Below are 21,412 nucleotides of genomic sequence, written 5' to 3'. Positions count from 1 at the left end.
TGTCTACCGCTCTGAGACCTGGCCTGTGACACTAGCAATCTCCCATCCAGCTTGCAGGTCCCTGAAATCTACCAGATTTTGACACACCTCAGCTCCACGTTGGCATCACTTCCCCATAGCATCACCCACCTTCACTTTACCTCCAGTCACGCAAACCCGACAAAAATAGCCACATCTCTCGCATGGTTCTAGCTGCCCCTCCGACAGCAACCATGAACTTACTGCAGCTTTCTGGTACTATCAGAGGTTTGGCAAGAAAACTACAAATTCTAAACGCCCTTGCTCCTGGCCCCCAAAAGCCAGCAGCTACTGGAAATAGATGGGTCCAGTTGCTGTACCAGTACAAAGTGCCTATTCATCCAGGATTTGAATGACCTTGGTTTCCCTGTTCCCTCAATCCTAGCTCCACCTCTCCTCTCCAATCACTGCTGCCAACAATTCAGCTAGCCCTACTAATGGGATGCATACCCATTCCCTTGGCTTAGGTCTTCATCACACATTTCTATAGACCTTCACAGTCATCGTTATTACTGTCCCCATTCTGGGTGCTGACTTTCTACATAGTTACTGCCTAATAGCCAACATAATGACGCATCATTTAGTTGACAGTGCCTCTGGACAGTCCATCCATCTGTTGCAGCTCTTGCAGCTCCCATTCTGCCTTGTGTGTTGCTGTGAAACACAGCGAGATTGAAGCTTTGCAGTATTTAAAAGATCAACACAAGGGGTAACTCCTCTTATTTCTGAAATTTAAATTCATTATATTTTGTTGTACACTTACACCTGCATCTGCATGGTTACTCTGCAAATCACATGTTAGTGCACGGCAGAGGGTTTGTGATGTTCGCCTGTTTTATTTCTTTGTTGGTTGCCCTCAGTGTCAATGTACTGCTACACTGGCTGAAAAAATGAGGTTTGTAATTTCGACAGTGACTACAGTAAATAATGTAGCTGACAGGTGCACACTTGCATTTCACAGTTTTTTACTTTCAGTGTTCACAACCCCCCAATAACAAACAGCTATATGGCCAGTGCACTATTGTTTTAACTTTCGATAAGCCTCATTAATAGTTTGCAGGCAAACATCCACATACTGCTACAACAGTTTTCTGTTGAACATCTACGAGCAGTAACAACCTAACCACACAGTTCACAGTCTTTCAAATATATTTAACAGACACTGTCATTGCTTTAATATACGGCTGTTACACTTATTTCACAGTTAAGTTGATGCACTGTTGCTGTTCTAACCAACACAGGTTTCACATCTGAAACTTGGCCGTGGACTCACTGTCTCAAGACCAAAAATCGGGCCCTTATATATCCTCACAATAATAGCTGCTGAAACTACACTTTGTTTGATGTTTAATTTAGAAAAATGACAATTAAAACATAACTCATTACATTAACTGGATACATCGAAAAATTCATTCTTTTTAACAGTTTCTTCTACTACAAGGGTCAGGCCAAACTGTTTGTTTAAATGATGAAATCAACAAATATTGTTACACAAACAATACTTTTGACAAAACTGTTAATTACTCTGGAATTAATTAAGGGCTGGCTTTGCTAACATGTTTTCAAATAGAGCCAAGTAGATCCTTTAAGAATACTATTAGTTGTTCCTCCAAATGTTTATAATTAGTACAGAATATTTATTTGTTTATATGTTAACAATACAATTTAAGTTTCGAAACAATTACTGATGTCACCCTACAACAAAAGATACTAACTAGGAATAGTCCAAATAAATAAGAAAATCAGTCACATACATAAAACTACCCACAAAATTAGATCTGATGTTACATTCTGTAAAAGTGAGGGCCAACCTTTCTCTTTTATAAAAATGAGATTATACCCACATATGTTAATAATAATTAGTCCAAAATTAAATTTAAGGCGGCAGATGGCAAAAAAAGAGGGGAAGTAAAAATATCCCAGCTTGCTTCGTCACAGGTTGACTGAACCACCTCCACAATAGTTCACTATTATACAATTCTTGAACCTGTATCTTTCCGTGCAAGTTCAATTTCCTTTATTTTATTATGATTTGGAGAATGAAGTTTCACAAGAAGATCCCACTGCATTGAGAAACATTCCTAAGTATTTAGTTGCATTTACAACCTTTATATTTGATTGATTTATCATGTAACCAAAGTTTACTGGATTTGTTTGGGCACTCGTGTGAATGGACACACACTTTACATTATTCAGAGTCAATTGCAAATTTTCACACCATACAGATATTTGATCCAAATTGTTTTGCCATTAGTTTTGATCTTCTGATGACTTTGCTACACAATAAATGACAGCGTCATCTGCAATAAACCTAATTCAGCTGCTCAGATTTTCTCCTAAATCATTTATATAGAGAAAGAACAGCAGTGGGCCTATAAGACAACCTTAGGGAATGCCACTTCTATTTTACTCAATGAGATAAGAATAGCATATTTGTATTTTTTCACCAAAATCAATTGTACCTGAGCAAATACGTAAGGGCCTGTAATATGTAGGGATGAGAATATGACATGTAGATGATATGAATGTTGTGAAACAGTCTGTGTTTGTTTAAAATGAATTAATAGACCATCACAAATGTGAAATACTTTCTTGGACAAAAAGTAATAAACTAAAAGCTTTACTATGTTAATTCTAATGTTGATGTCTTGTAACTAGTGTCTAATTCAAGGTTGTCAAACTTTTCCCATGATGGAACACTTTGGGAATCCTTGTGCTTTGATTAATCACCTGTATTTTGAAGGTTGGTAAAATTTTTAGAAGATGAGAAAAACTTGGTTTATTCAGTGATTACTTCAGTTCTAAATCATAACTAATAACACAGAAACTATTACAAAATTTTAAAAATTTATTAGTATTGTCAAAATTTCAAAAAAAAAAAAAAACTGCATGTTATTAACAGTTTTTCATGGAGCACTTATTCACTCCCCACAGAACACCAGTGTTCTGCAGAATACAATTTGGGAAACTCTGGTCTAATAAGATGAAAATGTTACAGATGAGTTCAGTATACATAAAACTTAGTGGAAGTCAAAATAACATGGATGTGTGACATACTCAAAAGTTTTACACATGTCTACAGTATTAGTTACCATTACTCACTTTTTAGTGATGAAAAAGATAGATGTAATCTACAGGAATGACTCACCTTGAGCTCGGTCACCAGATATCATTTTAGCATTGCTTAGAGCACTCTTTGTCTCATCTAGCTTCTTCTCGATTTCATTCTTCTGCAATTCTAATTCGTTCTTCAAGTTTTCCATTGCAATCTTCTGACTGATGGTAGTTTCCAGTTCTTTATCCAGTTTTCGCCTGTTTTAGGAATTAATGACTTTCAGTTGAATGTAGGTACATACAAATTCAAATCCAGAAAAGAATATTAACACAGTAGTGCATACCTACCTGTTGTTGATTCCAGAACAAATAGGACACGCCAAAGGAGAAAAACAACACAAATGAAAGACAACAGATGTTGAATTCTAAACGTCTTGATGTTTAAAATAGTTCCTTCACTAGAAGGGAATGTTACTTAGGAGTCTAATTATGCAATGGATCAAAACAGAAAAATGTTCATGTACTCTACTCTAGCCTTGACAGCTCACAACGCTGTTGCTAACTGTGAAGTGCTAACAACAGCAGGCGAAAACAGTAGCCACCTACAGAGCTGTGATGACATGTAGGAGTTGTCATAGAAAAGTTTACAAAATACTGCCAATGATCATCTTACACCAACACAATCACAGAAGGCAAGAGGGTGAAAGGAATATACTAGAGTACACTTTCATACTAATGCACTTAATTTGTAAAATTAATCTGTATATTCATAATAATGTGTATTATTTTTTATTGCTTCATAGTACTGAACTTAAATTGTAGCTTTATTAGCAAGTAAGGAAAGAACTGGAAGATATCCTGTTTCAATCTTGTGCTTCAATTTGTCTGACCCTTTTCCCCCTCTTTTGCTAATAAGAGCATCTCTTGTTCCAAATGATAGTTAAATTTTTCAGGTGCCTGTCATTTTGCTGCTTCATGGCAACCAGATATTTTTCTTTATTTTGATGCCATTTTGGTAAAGAGAAGGTGATTAGGTCCTTGATGGATGATCAGCTCATGCCAAAGCAATGGAACAAGAAAGACACAAGTCACAGATAAGAAATCAGAAGAGAAAATTGACTACAGCAAATACTAAAATTGCAGAATGACATAAATGAGTGCCATGTAAGCCTTACATCAAAGTTGAAAAATAAGGCAACAAAATTACTTTGTATGTGTGCTGTAGTTTTATTTCTCACCTTTTGTCGAGAATTACTTGTTTTGATCAGAACACTCAAGCATACATATCATTTTGTGAGTCGCACAAAGTTCATGTGTGACGGTACAGTACAAGCACATGATTATCTAACACCATAATCGACACGTTGTCAACATGGTCAGGTGGCACATTGCAACGTAAAATGAAGAACTGGGCGTCTGCATCTCTAGTACCAGAAATGTCTTCAAAACCTGTGAATGGGGACGATGATGACATGTCTGAGGAACCCGCGGACTGCGGTGGTGAATCATTGGATGGAGAAAACCCAACCGTAGGTTGAATGGACTCATTAGTGCGTTCTTCAAAAGAACATGTGCTCGGGCAGTCCAAATGAGATGGCTAAGGGGTGCCAGAGTCTACGAAGGCAGGCTTGAGCCTGTTTAGAGAAACGGTTTGCAGGCAATCTTTTATCATAATGTCGAACGTCGTCTTGCCCCTCCGGAGTATTTTGAAGGGGCCGAAGTAAGTGGTTGTAAGGGTTGTCTGACAGAGTCATCCCTGAGCATGGCGTGTGACCAAGAGCTGAGTGTGGTCAGCACATAAGTGTCAGGTGGGGAATGGCTGACAGGTGGGTGTAGCTGGGTGTTTCTAAAGTGTGCACACATCGTTCCGATGAAGTCTGGGAAGGAGGGGGAATCCCCAGGATCTTGGGGGAGAATTAGTTCCCCAGGTAAAACCGGGTTTTCACCGAAAACGAATTCAGAAATCATCCCGTGTAAATCTGGTTTAAATGTGGAACATAGGCCCAGCAACACCCAAGGAAGCGCCTTGGACCAGAGACAGTCGTGGCACCAGAGTGCAGTTTTAAGGATGCGATGCCATCGTTCCACCAAACCATTTCTTTGAGGGTGATAGGCTGTCGTATGGATCTTTTTAATACCACAAAGATTACAGAGATTCTTAAAAAGTGCAGATTTGAACTGTCGACCTTGGTTGGCTGTGATGGTAGACCGACAGCCAAACCTAGTGATCCAAGAAGAAACTAATCCTTTGGCCACAGTTTCTGCTGTGATGTTGGGTAAGGGGATGGCTTCCACCCAACAAGACATTCGGTCTATTGTGGACAGGATATACCTGTGGCCCTCCGAGGCACGGGACCGACAAGGTCAATATGTACATGACAGAAACACCCCTTAGGGATGTCAAACTTACCAATTGGTGGAGAGGTTTCGTTGACAGGAAATGCAGCTGTGTGCCTATGTTTGACGGTCCTGTTTCACATCTTTCCACACAAAACGTTTGGTGACAAGGCGAGTGGTTGTTCAGATGTCGGGGTGGGTGAGATTATGCAAGGTGTCGCCGCAACATGGGTGGGAGCAAAGGCCGCAGAATGCCCGTAGAAGAGTCACACCACACTTCGTCTGAAAAGCCAGGGAACTTAGCCTTGGTAAACACAAGTGGAGACTGCAGTTCCATGAGCAGACCCTGAGTGTCCTCATTTGAAGCCTATAGAGCAGTGAGTCGGATAAATCGACGATATTTGAAACGGCATTGATCCGCGAGAGAAAATCAGCGGGGATGTTCTCTGTGCCTTTGATGTAGCGTACGTCTGTAGTAAATTGAGAGACCAGATTGAAGTGGCAGAAGCGTCGGAGGGGAGGATCCTCTGGCGGGTTGCAGAAGGCGTCCGCCAGCAGTTTGTGACCAGTAAGAATGAAGAAAGGACGGCCCTTGATGTCAGTGTGGAAATGTTTGATGGCCTTGTACACCGCCAGAAGCTCTCTATCAAAAAGTGGAATATTTCTTCTGTGCTCTAGACAGTTGTTTGGAGAAAAAATAAAGTGGTGAAACTGTGTCACCTTTGCTCTGTTGTAATACTGCCATGACCGCGATGCCGCTGGCATCCGTAGTGATGAACAAATCGGCAGATGGATCAGGGTGGGCAAGTACGACTGCATGAGCTAAAGCTGTTTTAAGAGCCCAACGGACTGATTTATGCCCGAAGTTTGTTTGCCAGAGAGTGCGTCTGTCAGCGGGGCCTTCAGAGCGATGGCAGAAGGTAGATGACAGTGGTAGCAATTTATAGTACGAAGGAAACGTCTGAGTTCTTTGTACATAGCTGGGGGTGGCAATGACGTGATAGCCTCCACGCAGGATTTGGGAGGCTGTATTCCATCTGTGGAGACAGTGTAACCCAGAAATGTCACAAAAGACTGATGCAATTGGAAATTTTCTTTGTTGACGTCGACACTGTTGGATGCCAAAGTCTGGAGGACCTGGGATAAATGATCTTCATGGTCTTCAGTCGATTTTCAGAAAATGAATATGTCATCCAGGTATGCGAAACTTGAATCGTTGTAAAATTGAGTCAATGAAACATTACCACATTTGTGCCACATTCTTCAAACCGAATGGCATGAAGTTGTACTGGAACAAACCGAGTGGCGTGATGATCGCAGTCTTTGGAATGTCTTCTGGCGATACAGAAATCTGGTGATAAGCACGTTTGCAGTCAATCAAGATTGTGGCACCCAATAACATATGAGTGAAATCATTTATGTTTGGCACGGGGTAATTGTCCATGATAGTGCAAGTATTTAAACGTCTGTAATCACCATACATTCAAAAAGAACCATCATGTTTGGTGACAAGATGAATTGGTGAAGACCAATTGCTGTCTGATAGCTGTAGGATGCATGCCTCCAGAAGTTCGTTAATTTGCTGCCAGGCCACGCACAACTTAATAGGGTTGAGACGTCTAACCTTGTGCTTAATAGGAGGGCCAGCAGTGGTAATTATCTTGTGTGTCATTCCGACAGTGATGGAAGAGAATGAGAACTGCACACGAAGCTGAGTTAACGTTCTGATGTGAAGTTTTGGGAAAAGTGGGGCGCGATGAGGCGTAGCCGTTAGGGCGAGCGGGAAAAGGCAGCACAAAAATCACATGCCTATTATTCGAGCATGACGTGCGCTTGTTTGTAGAGGTCAGTTGCACGCACACCACAGAGCGGAGTGGGGTGTGCAGCGACTGCTCGTTGTTAACTTTGCCTTGGGCAACTGGCGCGGGCGAGATAGGCACTGGCATTGTGCGAGGGACAGCAATGGCCGCTAAGTTGTTTGGCTGGCACGCGGAAGAGGGGGAATGTTTATCAACAAGTGGGGCGGCTGCCTGCGTAGTGGATGTGATCGTGCTGCGTGAGCGACTGTTATTAGAGACAGTGTTTGAAACACGAGGCACTGTGCGTAATGGGCACTTGGGCAGTACGGAGATCACTGAATGCGAACCATCACACCCAATGAATGTTTCTGAACTAACCTGATAGGTGTTCGAACTGATGCTTGGCAATGAAGTTCGATCTAGTGAAAGAACTGCAGATTGCAGTTTCAACAGCGAGGTGCGGGCCGCAGTGAGCTCATTGTAAGTGTGAGCAATGCATTGTTTCAGCTCATTATTCTCCTGGCAGAGGTGCACCGTTGAGTCATATTCAGAAAGTAAGTTAGTGAAACAGGTCACAATCTTAACCACAAGGGCAGAACACTCACGGACTAAATCCCATGTTGCGGCGGAAACAGAACGAGGAGAATGGGTGCCAGAGCACGGTATCTGAGTGTTAGACAGGTGGTGTAACACTGAACACTGGACTATGTTCAGGGAGAGCTTGTAATGGGACAAAAAATCCATACCGAGAATTGGTTCGTCGATGTCAGCGATGTAGAAGGTCCACGGGAAACGCAGATAAGGGGATAAGTGCACCATCGCTTTCACAGAACCGATAGCTTGTAACGTTGATGCGTTGACAGCTCATAGGAGAGACTCCATCGATGAATAGTCGATAGGAGCCAACGATCGAGGTATGATAGACGCTTCAGCGCCAGTGTCAATTAGGTAGACAAACTGCGATGAAATGTCTGTCACATATAAATGACCGCTCGGCCGAGAGACGAGTGGATGGAGTGCAATGTTAGGGGACGCCTGTAAAGTTCCCTGCAGGACTTGGCGTCACTTAATTCCTGCAGTCTGCATTTGAGTGTTGGCAAGGTAACCTGCACTTCTTGACCTGAGCCCCAAAAATCTTGTGGTACCAACAGTACGGATAAGCCAGATGTGGCGGTAGCAGTGACTGTGATAGCGGTGGAGGCTTGTCCTCATTGGTCTGTTCTGGGACATAAACTGGGATGTATGGAGCGTGGGTGCGTCTTGAGTGCTCGGAAAGAGGAGAGAGCGAATGAGTACTGCTTGGCGGCGCAGAAGGCATGGAAGCAGAGTGGGCCCTGCCCCTGCCTGCAGATGGCCGGTAAACAGGAGGTGTAGTGTCACACAGCGATGGGGGATGAGCTGGGTGTCTCTGGTGCAGGAGTGCATACAGCTGATCTGCGATGCGTAGGTGAGAACCGATAAACTCGAAAGAATGTGGCAGTAGGTGCATCTGTAGGTCGGTAGGTAACCTGGCAGACCATACTGCCCATAGAGTCACGTCTGGCATCGTGTGTTCACTCATGAGTGACATGAGACGGAGTCAAAGTTGGCTGTGCACACTGGCCATGCACCCTTCGTGGTAGGACCATAAAACACCGATGAAACCTGTTGGGGGTCGCACTGTCATAGTACAACGTTGCTGGGTGAAGAGGCTATGTTGAGGGTACTGGTACCCATGTGGTCACGAAACTGGGCCGCTGATCTGATGGTTTGTTCTGGCGAACTGGACGCATAAAAATGTCTTTACTGATTTGTGAGGAAGGCGAGGCTGGCGCAGCTTGGTAATAGTTGACTATGTGTGTGTTTTGCACAAATGGCAGTGTTGCACACAGCACTACTGTAACTGATGTGGCGCATAGGGAACCAAAGCATGTGTGCAAATTTCGGTCCCTTTGAATTTCGTACGAGCGATTGAATGTCACACTATTTAGTAGATTGTTCACTATTCACTTGTTGTTGTGCATAATCCGGCAAAACAAAACCTGAATCCACAGTTTGAGGTCGTTGTGGAGTTGCTAAAGAAGAGGTTATCCTTGTCGCAGATCGTAAATCACAGTCAGTTAGCTGCGAAATAACTGATGGCGGAGGGTTGAGCTGCCCTGGTTGTAAGAGTTGGGCCTCCAAATCTTCGTAAAGAATGTTCGGTGAAGTAGCCATGGCGTCGTACGTGAAACCTGTAGGTTCTATATGACAGGCGCGGAAGTCAACGAAGATGTAGAACTTTTTGTCCAGGGTCACCAATATGGGATTCTGGATACGGATTGTAATATACGTAATAAACAGTTCCCAAGTTTTCTATATACATGTATATTTTACCATAAGCTCGTCGGAGCAGTTAATGTTCCAAAGACTGTAATTTGTGTGGTCGATGTGATCTATGGATGTCACAAGGTAAATAAACGGATTGATACAGAGGCAAAGTACGAACTATTGAACTAAATGGTCAACAACTAGAATGTAAATATTTAGTAATCCCAAACATGAGCATAGACATGATTTTAGGGACACAGTTTCTATGTAAATAGATTTCAAAATTGTTTCTGCTGCTGGAAAATTTAGTTTTGCTTGTAATTAAAATGCATATAAAATAACTTTTCTTGAAAAAATGGAAACAGTATGCAGTAGTTTTTCCTTAAAGGGATATGGCCACACAAGTCAAGTAAGCACAAATGATGAAGAGAAAATTCAATTAGAAATAAAAGAGGCAGTTACAAGTATTGAGAATGTAACATCCATTCAAAGTGATGATTTGGAGGAAGGGCTGATGCAAAACAGTGTTGTATTTTCTGACAAACCTGGCAGGCGTGGTGAAACAGTCTGGATGTAACCTAAATTTAAAAGAGCATTAAGCTTCTTTTCATTTACACATACGCTATAACATTTTCAAAGAAAGAAGCTATATGAAGACAGGCTGATAAAATGCATAACTGAGAAGTCTAACAGTAGGTACAACAATCTATTAATAATAATTGCCAAAAGGAATGAAGGTATCACAGTAGCTTTGGATGCCAGAAAATTAAATGAAATGGTTTTGAGAAAAGTGACAGGCTACCCAACACTGACGAAATCCTACAAAAATTCTGTGGCTCTATATTTCTCCCATGATGTAACCTGTGGTTTGGTTATTGAACTATTAGTCTGGCTAAAGAATCTGGACCTCATACAGCTTTCTTGCACGAAGGTGGTATACTTAAGGGTAAATCAATCTGTTTACGTATTTATCAGCATTATTAATAAAATTTTGGATGACGTATTTACTCAGTAAAGTAACAGTTTATGTAGATGACATCTATTACTAGCTCTGATAGCCAGAAACACTGTAAAACCATGGCTCAAGTACTGAAAGCTGTTCACAAAGGGAGTGTGGAGATAAAGCTACAGAAACCCGAATTTGTGAAGAAAGAATCTCATTTTTAGGTCACATCATCAAAGGAAAGTGGATGCAGTAACTCCATTTCCCAGCACCTAAAAATAAAAAGCAACTGAAAGCAGTATTCAGTTGATTTGGATATTACAGAAAATTTGTGGCTGGCCAATACAATCATTTAACAATCCCTGTTCAAGTAATCTGTCAAAGAAGAATGTTGTATGGAACAGAACACCAGAGTGTGAGGTGGTTTTCCAAGTTTCAAATAAAAAAATTAAAAGGAACTAGCTAACAGTAAGTTCTTGCTGAAAGCAAGGGTAAAATACAGTCGTAATTTTTCCTGAGGGCACGCAGCTTTAATGTATGGTTAAATGATTGCATTATCTTGGGTAAAATATTCCAGAGGTAAAATAGTCTCCCATTTGGATCTCTGGGTGGAGACTACTCAGGAGGACGTCATTATCAGGAGAAAGAAAACTGGTGTTCTACAGATCGAAGCATGGAACGTGAAACCCTATAATCATGCAGGTACATTAGCAAACTTAAAAAGGGAAATGGATAAGCTACAGTAAGATATAGTGGGGATTAATTAAGTTTGGGACCGAAGGAACAGGACTTCTGGTCTGGTCAATATAAGTCGTAAATACAAAATCAAATAGGGGTAACGCAGGAGTAGGTTTAATAATTAATAAAAAAGTAGGAACAGGGCTAAGCTACTATGAACAGCATAGTGAATGCAATATTATAGCCAAGAGAAACATGAAGCCTACATCTACCATGGTAGTACACGTTCATATGCCAACTAGTTCCACAGACGCTGAAGAGACTGAAGAGATTTATGATGAGATAAAAGACATTATTCAGATAGTTAAAGGAGATGAAAATTTAATAGTTGTCGGGGTCTGGAATTCAATAGTAGGAAAAGGAAGCAAAGTAGTAGGTGAATATGGACTGGGGGTAAGGAATGAAACAGTAAGCCACCTGGTAAAATTTTGCACTAGCATAACTTAATCATACCTAAAACATAATCACACCTAAAACTAAAAGAATCATGAAATAAGGCTGTACACATGGAAGAGATGTGGAGACAGCAGAAGGTTTCAGATTGATTAAATAATGGTAAGACAGACATTTAGGAAACAGGTTTTAAATTTTAAGACATTTCCAGGGGCAGATATGAACTCTGACCACAATTTATTGGTTATGAACTGTAGATAAAAACTGGAGAAACTGAAAAAATGTAGAAATTTAATGAGATGAGACCTTGATAAACTGAAAGAACCAGAGGTTGCAGAGAGTTTCATAGGGAGCATTAGGCAACGTTGTTTAACGTAGGTTCAGTCCAGGAGGATGGAGGGATCCTTTCATCCCGCCATCCCCCTGGACTGAACCTACATTAAACAACCTCACTCCCATTTACTCTTCAGTCTTCTCCTCTTTCCCTTTCCTCTTTAGCCATTCACGCATCTTTTCATCCTACATAGTTGTGTTTATCTTTATACTATATACCTCTTTACTTCTGTATGCATCCTCTTTGGTTTGAAGCTGGCACAGTACTTACAGTAGAATATCTTTGGCTTCCCTCTGACAACCATGCCTCCATCCTTGCTACCCTCCCTGTTTTCCTTTCCCTGTTGCTTCATAACCTGTGTTGTGAGTAACTAAATCCACTTTCCCTTCTTCCGTTTCTTTCCCCTCTCTCCTCCCTGATGAAGGAACATTTATTCCAAAAGCTAGGAATGTAAATTTTTGGTTCTGTTTTTTGTGTATCTATCGGCTGTACTGAGCTGAGGTAAGTACTGGCCAGCCCCTCTATCTCTTTGTTAGTACAAATAGTAAAGGAAACAAAAGAAAAATTTCGAGTAGGAATTAAAATCCAGGTAGATGAAATAAAAACCTTGAAGTTTGCCAATGACACTGTAATTCTGTCAGAGACAGCAAAGGACTTGAAAGAGCAGTTGAACAGAATGGACAATGTCTTGAAAGGATGATATAAGATGAACATCAACAAAACCAAAACAAGGATAATGGAATGTAGCCGAATTAAATCAGGTGATTCTGAGGGAATTAGGTTAGGAAATGAGTCACTTAATGTCGTAGATGAGTTTTGATATTTGGGCAGCAAAATGACTGATGATGGTTGAAGTGGAGAGGATATAAAATGTAGACTGGCAATGGCACGACAAGCATTTCTTAAGAAGATAAAATTTGTTAACATTGAGTATAGATTTAAGAATCAGGAAGTCTTTTCTGAAAGTATTTGTACAGAGTGTAGCCATGTATGGAAGTGAAATATGGACAATAAACAGTTTTGACAAGAGAATAGAAGTTTTTGAAATGTGGTGCTACAGAAGAATGCTGAAGATTAGGTGGGTAGAACATGTAACTAATGAGGAGGTATTCAATAGAAATGGGGAGAAGTGAAATTTTTGACACAACTTGACTAGAAGAAGAGATCGGTTGATAGTACACATTCTGGGGCATCAAGCGATCACCAACTTAGTATTGGAGGGAAGGATGGGGGTTAAAAATTCTAGAGGGAGACCAAGAAATGAATACACTACACAGATTCAGAAGGATGTAGGTTGCAGTAGTTACTCGGAGATGAAGAGGCTTGCACAGGACAGAGTGGCATGGAGGGCTGCATCAAACCAGTCTTTGGACTGAAGACCACAACAACATGATGAAGATGTAGAATCACAATCAGAATCTTTCATTGCCATTGACCAAACACAGTAGAATAGACTTTCTTACTAATATCAGGTAATATGTTAACAATGTCAAGTTACAGTTGCAATTAAATTATTACTATTAACCTTTGCAATTCATGTATAGAACAGTTGCTTTCACCAGCATAAAGTTACATTGAAATGAGAAAAATAACTACATATTACTATATTTGAAGTGGAAGCCCCTGCCGTGGTATCTGGATTCCAAATGTTTGGGCATTTGTTTGGTTATAAAACAATAGTTTCCACAGACCGCAAAGCTTTGAGATTTTTACAATCAGACCAGATTTGTCTTATATCTAAAGCAGTTTGGCCTGGAAATTAGACATATAGAAAGTAACAACATCACAACACAATTTGGTCTGAGTAATTCACTTTCCAGAATGCGTGGATAAAAACAGCACAATCCTAAATTCTTTAATGAAGCTCAAAGTACGAAAATAACTGTTTACCCAGCAACAAATGCTCTCTCTGATCATGATGCACAGTTAGTTAGGATAAATCACATAGTGCATCACACTGTGAATTCTCCTCAGTCGAAATCAGGTAGAATAATTAATTACTCCAGGACAAATGTTTTTAGGAATAGTTTATGAGAAATGACGGGGGGTGTAATTTATGATGAACCAAATGCTAACATAAAATGTAATCTATTCCATGACAAATTAATATCATTATTTGAAAACAGCTTTCTGCATCAGCTATTCAGAAAGACACTAAATAGCCAGGTAAAAAACTATGGATCACTAAAAGGATTAAATTACCTTGTAAAAGGAAAAGGCAAATGTATCTTTTGGCAAGAACAATTAGGGATCCTGCAGTATTTGCACACTACCAAAAATACTCAAAATTACTAAGAAAGGTTATTAAAAAATGAAAGAACGTGCACATAATGTCAGAAATCAGTACTTCCGACAACAGGCAATATGGAATTTAGTAAAGAGAGAGATAGGACAACCAGCTGCAGAACAACACAACACTACTGAACTAAATGGAAGGGCTAGAAATGATGAGTCACAGGTAGCAAAATGGTTCAAATGGCTCTGAGCACTATGGGACTTAACTTCTGTGGTCATCAGTCCTCTAGAACTTAGAACTACTTACACCTAACTAACCTAAGGACATCACACACATCCATGCACGAGGCAGGATTGGAACCTGCGACCGTAGCAGTCGCGCGGTTCCAGATTGTAGCACCTAGAACCGCTCAGCCACCCAGGCCGGCCACAGGTAGCAAATGCAGTTAATAATCATTTCTAAGATACAGCAGAAAGCAGTTAAAGAGCAAAATCACAGCAGTTAGTTGAAAATGTAACTTTCATAAAATTCAATCATAAGAATATCTCACCAGCTTCTCCTTCTGAAATTAAGAAAATTACACATTGTCCTAAAAATAAAAGCTCATCTGGTGTCGATGGTGTCTCCAATAAAGAACTGAAAATTTGTTCCATGTAATAAGCCCTGCATTATATGAAATATGTAATGCATCATTAACGCAAGACATTTGTCCAGAGAGACTGAAATGTGCCATTGTTAAACCCCTCTTTAGGAACTTTAAGAAAGGCGATAATGAGATGTCAATAATTACCAACCTGTTTCACTGCTGATATCATTCTCCAAACTTTTTGAGACGGTGATGTATTCTACAATAGTATCTCACCTTAACAACAATAGCATCCTTACAAAATCACAGTTTGGATTTCAGAAGGGCTGCTCTACTGAGAATGCCATTTACACATCCACTAACCAGATTTTACAAGCATTAAATAAAGAAAGGCACTGGTTGGTACTTTCTGCCATCTCTTTAAGGCATTTGACTGTGTGAATCGCTGTATTCTCCTACATAAATTAACATTTTATGGGATTGATGGTATAGCCAACTAATGGATAATGTCACACCTAACCAATAAAATGCAAATAGGTGTACTTAGTAATTCAAGGAATGCAGTCCAGGGACATGCATTGTAACGGGGAGAAATCACGTATGGGTTCCCTAAGTTTCTATCTTCGGTCCATTACTGTTCTTCATTTATGAAAACAATCTTCCGTCTAGTATCCAACGAGCACATTAATTTCTTTTTGCAGAAATGGTAAACAAAGTTCTTAAAAGTATCATTGACTGGTTTTCTGTGAATAGTCTCACCCTGAATTTTGAAAAGAGCCAACATATTCTGTTATGCACATCTAGAGGTACTACACCAATAAGTGTAACACATGGTGAGGAAATAATAAAGAGCGTGGAAACATCAAAATTCTTAGGGGTCCAAATTGATGAGAATTTGAATTGGAGAAAACACATTTTGGAACTCCTAAAACAACTTAGTTCAGTCACATTTGCACTTAGAATCATTGCAAATCTTGGGGAGAGACAAATCAGTGAGATTACATATTTTGCATATTTTCATTGAATAAGAAAGAATGTTTTCATTGCACAAAAACATACTGTGAGAATAATATGAGGTGCTCACCCATGCATCATCTTGCACACATCTGTTGGTGAGTTGGGTATTCTGACTACTGCTTCACAGTATATTTATTCCTTCATGGTGTTTGTTGTAAATAATCCACTACAGTTCAAGAGAAACAATGAGGTACATAATTACAATACCAGAAGGAAAAATGAAATTCATTACTCAAAATTACAGTTGTCTTTAGCACAAAAAGAGGTGCACAAGGCTGCAACAAAAATTTTTGATCATTTCCCCAGTGATATAAAATGTCTGACAAAGTAAAATCCCAGTGATATAAAATGTCTGACAAAGTAAAATTTGATAACAGACTGAGACAGTTTCTCACTGACAACTTCTTCTATTCCACAGAAGGATTTCTATTATTGTAATGTGTAAAAGATAACTTACATCTGTATACCTTTTTTTTCTTATTGTAAAAAAAAGAATGTTCAGAATGTAACTGCATCTACAAATTAATTTGTGATGTGAATGCATAAGGACTTGTTCCACATCATTATGTTCTATTGTGCAAAATGATCCATGGAACATGTTACTAACTAACTAGCTGATCCTCTTTCTAGAAAAACGATTGATGATGGGTGTGATGCAAATTGGGATCTGATAGGATTATTTTATTTACAGATATTAAAAGATGAGAACTTAATTAGAGGCATTTGTAAATACGTGAGTAGAGAACAATATGAAGATGCAAACCTGAAACAAAGTAAACTATATTATAATTCAGATGGCAATTCAAAGGTAAAAAGTATTACATTATACACAAGGGGTTATTATTCAGGAGGAAATCGTTACATAAACAAGACTGGAAGTTCTGTTTCCCTGAACAATATGTGGACAAATTAACTGACTACTTTCATGACAGATATTATCCTAACGGGACCAGAAAAATGGTAGCTAAGATCCAAGAAAGAATTATCTTCAGTAATTCGTGAAGGAAAATCAATAACATGTTAGCTGGGTGCGATAAGTGCCAAAGAATAAAAATCACCACTGTACCGGTACCATCAAATGGAATGATGTATTCCCTGTGCCAGGAGCATTAATTGTTGTTGACTTCTTAGGATCATCTGGGGGAGGGGTTACAAAAGCATTTTTGTAGCAATGGACACTTTTTTGAAGTATGTAAAAGTTTATCCTATACAGAAGGCCAACACAAAAACTATAGTACTGATATTAGAAACAATGAACTTACAAAACTGTAAAGGTAGCACAGAAGTTTGTTTTTATTGAAGAACAGGATTATCACAGGCAAACAGTATTTTGCACTAAGCCACTCATATAAGCATCTTGGCCAGTGTACACACATTATAGTGTTTTCGTAGGACTTAGGTGGGTGGCTTGATGATAATGGGCGTAAGTCCAAATCTGGCCTCCAATTAAATAAAAACAAACCTTTGTGTAACTTTGATGGTTTTGTAATTTCACTAAATCATAGTACATTGCTACTTAGTGCCATCCAGCATGCTAGAAATGAGTACATTGTGAATATGGTATTTTCACAGTGAGGAGGGTTCCAAAATAACTCTTGTCAATCAATGGTCCTCAATTTGTTTCTAAATGATTTATGCAGTGTATGGAGCTGCACATAATTATCCATATAAAAATTTGCACAATTTTTCACAAGAAACCTTTAACAAAAGGGTAATTAAAGAGATCAAAATATTTTGAGGGTATGCTGAAAAGTAATCTCTCCAAATTTAAGTGAAACCTCTTATAAAGCTTTTTAATTAAAAAACTATATTAACATTCCACATTTTTCTTCTTTATGTCTACGTGCTTATTTCTCAACACAGTCACCCTGGCGACAAACACATTTCTCCAAACAATAGACCAATTTGTTGATATCATCATTGTAGAATGTTTGATTTTGTTGATGGAGCCACAACCGTACCTCTGGTTGAACTACTTCATCACTATCAAAGTGAAGTTCTCAGAGGTGTTCTTTAAGTTTTGAAAACAAAATTAAAATCAGATGGAAGCAAGTCAGAACCATATGGATAATGATCAATGACAGTGAACCCAAGGCATCAGATTCCTACACATGTCGCAGTACTCATGTATGGTCTGCCATTGTCATGCTGCAGGACAGGACGATGTGTGGACGACCTCTTCAAATTTGTATTTTCAGTTTTCTGGGGGTCTCTCATGCACCAATTTAGTTATGTTAAACACACGTGCTACACTTGGGAGATCTCTTTAGGTAGAAGTTGCAACTTGCATTACTAAAGTGGGAAAATCGACTGTGTAATATGCATGATACACAATACCTCAACTGATAATGAGAACTGAATAAAAAATCTGAAGGCAGTACTTCTCATCACACCCTTGTACATATTGTAGTAAAAAACACTTGGCTTGGGCCAGCAATACACTAACCTATGGAATGGATCTACTGGGATTGTTCCTTAAGGGCTGATGTTTAGGAGAAAATCTACACACACTAGTGGAGAAGAGTCTGAGTTTCCAATATTAAATGGATTAGCTCAGGATGAAAAAATTAGATTGGCAAAAGGAACGGCGAAAAAAAAAAAGCTTGGGAAAGGAAAAGGAGACATGATAATAATATAAAGCCAACTAGCTTTAAAATAGGAGATTTAGTATTGATCAAAATAAAAGAGAAATCCAATAAATATATGAAGAAATATGTCAATCCTTACATGTATACCACGGTCCATTTACAGTAATTAGAGTTTCTCATAACAACAGCCATGAATGAGCTTATCCTAAATTTAATAAAGTAGGTGTACTGAAAAGCCTGAATAATTTGAAATCACACATTCTATCTGTCAAATGTATACAATTTTACCCATGTAACCCTGAACCTTTTTTTATGGAATTGGGAGCCACCAACTTGGCAAACAGGATTGACAATACTTCTGGAAGTAAATAAAGTAATTTGGTAGCAGGTTCACTGATCTTTAGTGAGCAGGTGTGCAAAGCCTTCCCCAGCTGGGTGGATCCATACGTCCTTTTCTAGTTCACTCATATTTATATATTTTCTATCTGCAGTTGTGGCCCCTCATGTTCACTTGTCTATTTTATCAAGGATTCTGTCCCCAGTTCCAAGGTTTGAAAGATTTGGTCATTTCTGGAATTTCATCTTGTGTTCTAATATGCTACACTTGTCGTTTCTCTGAGTAGAGCTCTCTGTACTGAGGACACACACACACACACACACACACACACACACACACACACACACACACACACTGATATAAATCAAAATGGCCACGTTTCTTTCACTGCTGTTCATAACCAAAAATGTTGATCTGCTGACCAGCTGTCCTAAATATAATCTACTAGATTCAATCTCAGTAACTTCACTCTCACATTAGCACACACAAGGATAATCATTCTTACTGTTCATAAATCCTACACAAGGCTTTCAAGGATTGTTTACCTGGAGAGGTAATCTTCTAATTGTTTGTGCATAATAGCCAGCCAGAGTGGCCGAGCAGTTCTAGACGCTACAGTCTTGAACCGTGCGACCGCTACGGTCGCAGGTTCGAATCCTGCCTCGGGCATGGATGTATGATGTCCTTAGGTTAGTTAGGTTGAAGTAGTTCTAAGTTCTAGGGGACTGGTGACCTCAACAGTTAAGTCCCATAGTGCTCAGAGCCATTTTTTGTGCATAATACTTAATGTTGTCACTTTAGAACACTTGGAGAAATATACTGTTTTTGAAACAGTGTGTCTAGACGGAAGGATGACTGTGGACTAGACAACATGGGATTGCCCTTTGAAAAACAATACACAGTTAATAGCTGTTTAGGCGTTTCTGTCCGTTTCATATTGAGGAGTAATGAATCAACAACATACAATGCAATAACGAAGAGGCATATTGATAATGGCTGGTTGGTTGATCTGGTGGAAGAGACCAAACAGCGAGGTCATTGGTCTCATCAGATTATGGAAGGATGGGGAAGGAAGTCGGCCATGCTCTTTCAAAGGGACCATCATGGCATTTGCCTGAAGTGGTTTTAGGGAAATCTTGGAAAACCTAAATCAGGAGGGCCGGATGCAGGATTGAACCATTGTCCTCCCAAATGCAAGTCCAGTGTGCTAACCACTGCACCACCTCGCTCGGTAAGATAATGGTATTATGTGAAGTAGTGACGATAAGGATCCATAGCTGATAATCCTGTGTTTGTAGCAATCTAATTTTGTAAACACACTTCTCTAATTAATAAGATTGTGAGCACGAATTGAATGAAATAACAGACATTAATACTTTTTAAAGTGTCAGTATGTACAAAAGATAAACTCGAGAGTAATCTGAGGTAGCATATTGAAGACCTGAATAAAACAAGAGGCACCACAATTTAAAGCACTTTGCTTACTGGGTGGAAATTATTGTAAGATCTGAAAAAGGTAACAGTTTATTCAAACATACAGGTAAAATAGTTGATGATTGCATTGCCTCATGTTAATTTCAGAAAGACCTGAACTCAATGGTAACTTCCATTTCCATTCTCTTAAACCACTAGTAATTATTTACATTTGTGTATGTTATTAATGTTATGAAGATGTCCCCTATGGTAGGGATTTATCACATTTTTTGAGATCTAGGCATAAATTTTATTATATTATTAATGTCAAGTTTTTTCTGTATTTTCATGTATGTGGAAAAAGAGAACTATTGAAACCATTAACACTGGCAAAAGTGCCTGGAGCAGAAATCCAGTCAGGACTATTGGGAGGTATGAGGCAGACTAGGAACACAATAGTGTGTGTGTTCCTCATTCTCAACAGTACAGTGAGCAATTTGTGTTGAGGACTGAATTTTGTTGTGTAGTGTCTAACATCTCAAAGATGATTATGAGGATTGTGCAGAATTTGTACTTTTTATGAGGGATGATGATCAGTGCTATTTTCAATCACATATTTGTTTATGGTATACAGAAATGATAATATTATGAGAAGAATAATTACTACTCACAGTACAGTGGAGGTGCTGTGCCACAGATAGGCACAACAAAAAGACAGTCAGAAAGCGAGCTTTCAGCCAACAAGACCTTCATCAGAAATAGAAAACATACCAATACACACACACACACACACACACACACACACACACACACACACACATACATACAAATCACACACACATGACCATAGTCTCTGGCTGCTGAGGCCAGACTGCGAGCAGCAGTGCACGATGGGAGAAGCAACTGGATGGTGGGGGCAAGGAGGAGGCTATGGCAGAGAGGTGGAGGTATAAAGGGTGTGGGTGGGGGATGGTAAAGGGCTGCTTGTGGTAGCACACAGGGATGAACCGGAGACAAGGTAGGGCAGCTAGGTCCAGTCAGGAGATTAGATGGAGGGCAAGGAGGGAGGGAGGGAGGGAGGGAGGGTAATGGAACAGAAGAGAGGTAAAAAGACCGTGGGTGTGCTGGTGCAGTTTCCCATCTCTGCTAGGCTTAATGGAAATTTGATAACTTAGGGAACAGGGAAGGGGCTAGATGGGTAAGGACAATGACTGACAAAGTTTGAAGTCACAAGGGTTACAGAAATGTAGGATATATTGCAAGGAGAGTTCCCATATGCACAATTCAGAAAAGTTAGTGTTGGAGGGAAGGATCCAGATGATACAGGCTG

General features: G+C 39.6%; 1 protein-coding gene across 1 annotated transcript in view; it reads right to left on the bottom strand.

The window, feature by feature from the left end:
• Positions 1–598: 598 nt before the first annotated feature.
• LOC124777936 (intracellular protein transport protein USO1-like) overlaps positions 599–21,412 on the bottom strand; it is a 198,312-nt gene continuing 177,498 nt past the window's right edge. Inside the window, exons 12-13 of the mRNA XM_047253491.1 lie at positions 3,167–3,330; positions 599–672 (exon numbers count right to left, since the gene is read on the bottom strand). Coding sequence (XP_047109447.1) covers positions 599–672; positions 3,167–3,330 — 238 coding nt within the window. The remainder of the gene's footprint in view (positions 673–3,166; positions 3,331–21,412) is intronic.

This window comes from Schistocerca piceifrons, chromosome 1 (assembly GCF_021461385.2).
Source record: "Schistocerca piceifrons isolate TAMUIC-IGC-003096 chromosome 1, iqSchPice1.1, whole genome shotgun sequence".
Classification (NCBI taxonomy): domain Eukaryota; kingdom Metazoa; phylum Arthropoda; class Insecta; order Orthoptera; family Acrididae; genus Schistocerca; species Schistocerca piceifrons.
This window is presented reverse-complemented; position numbering and strand designations above follow the sequence as displayed.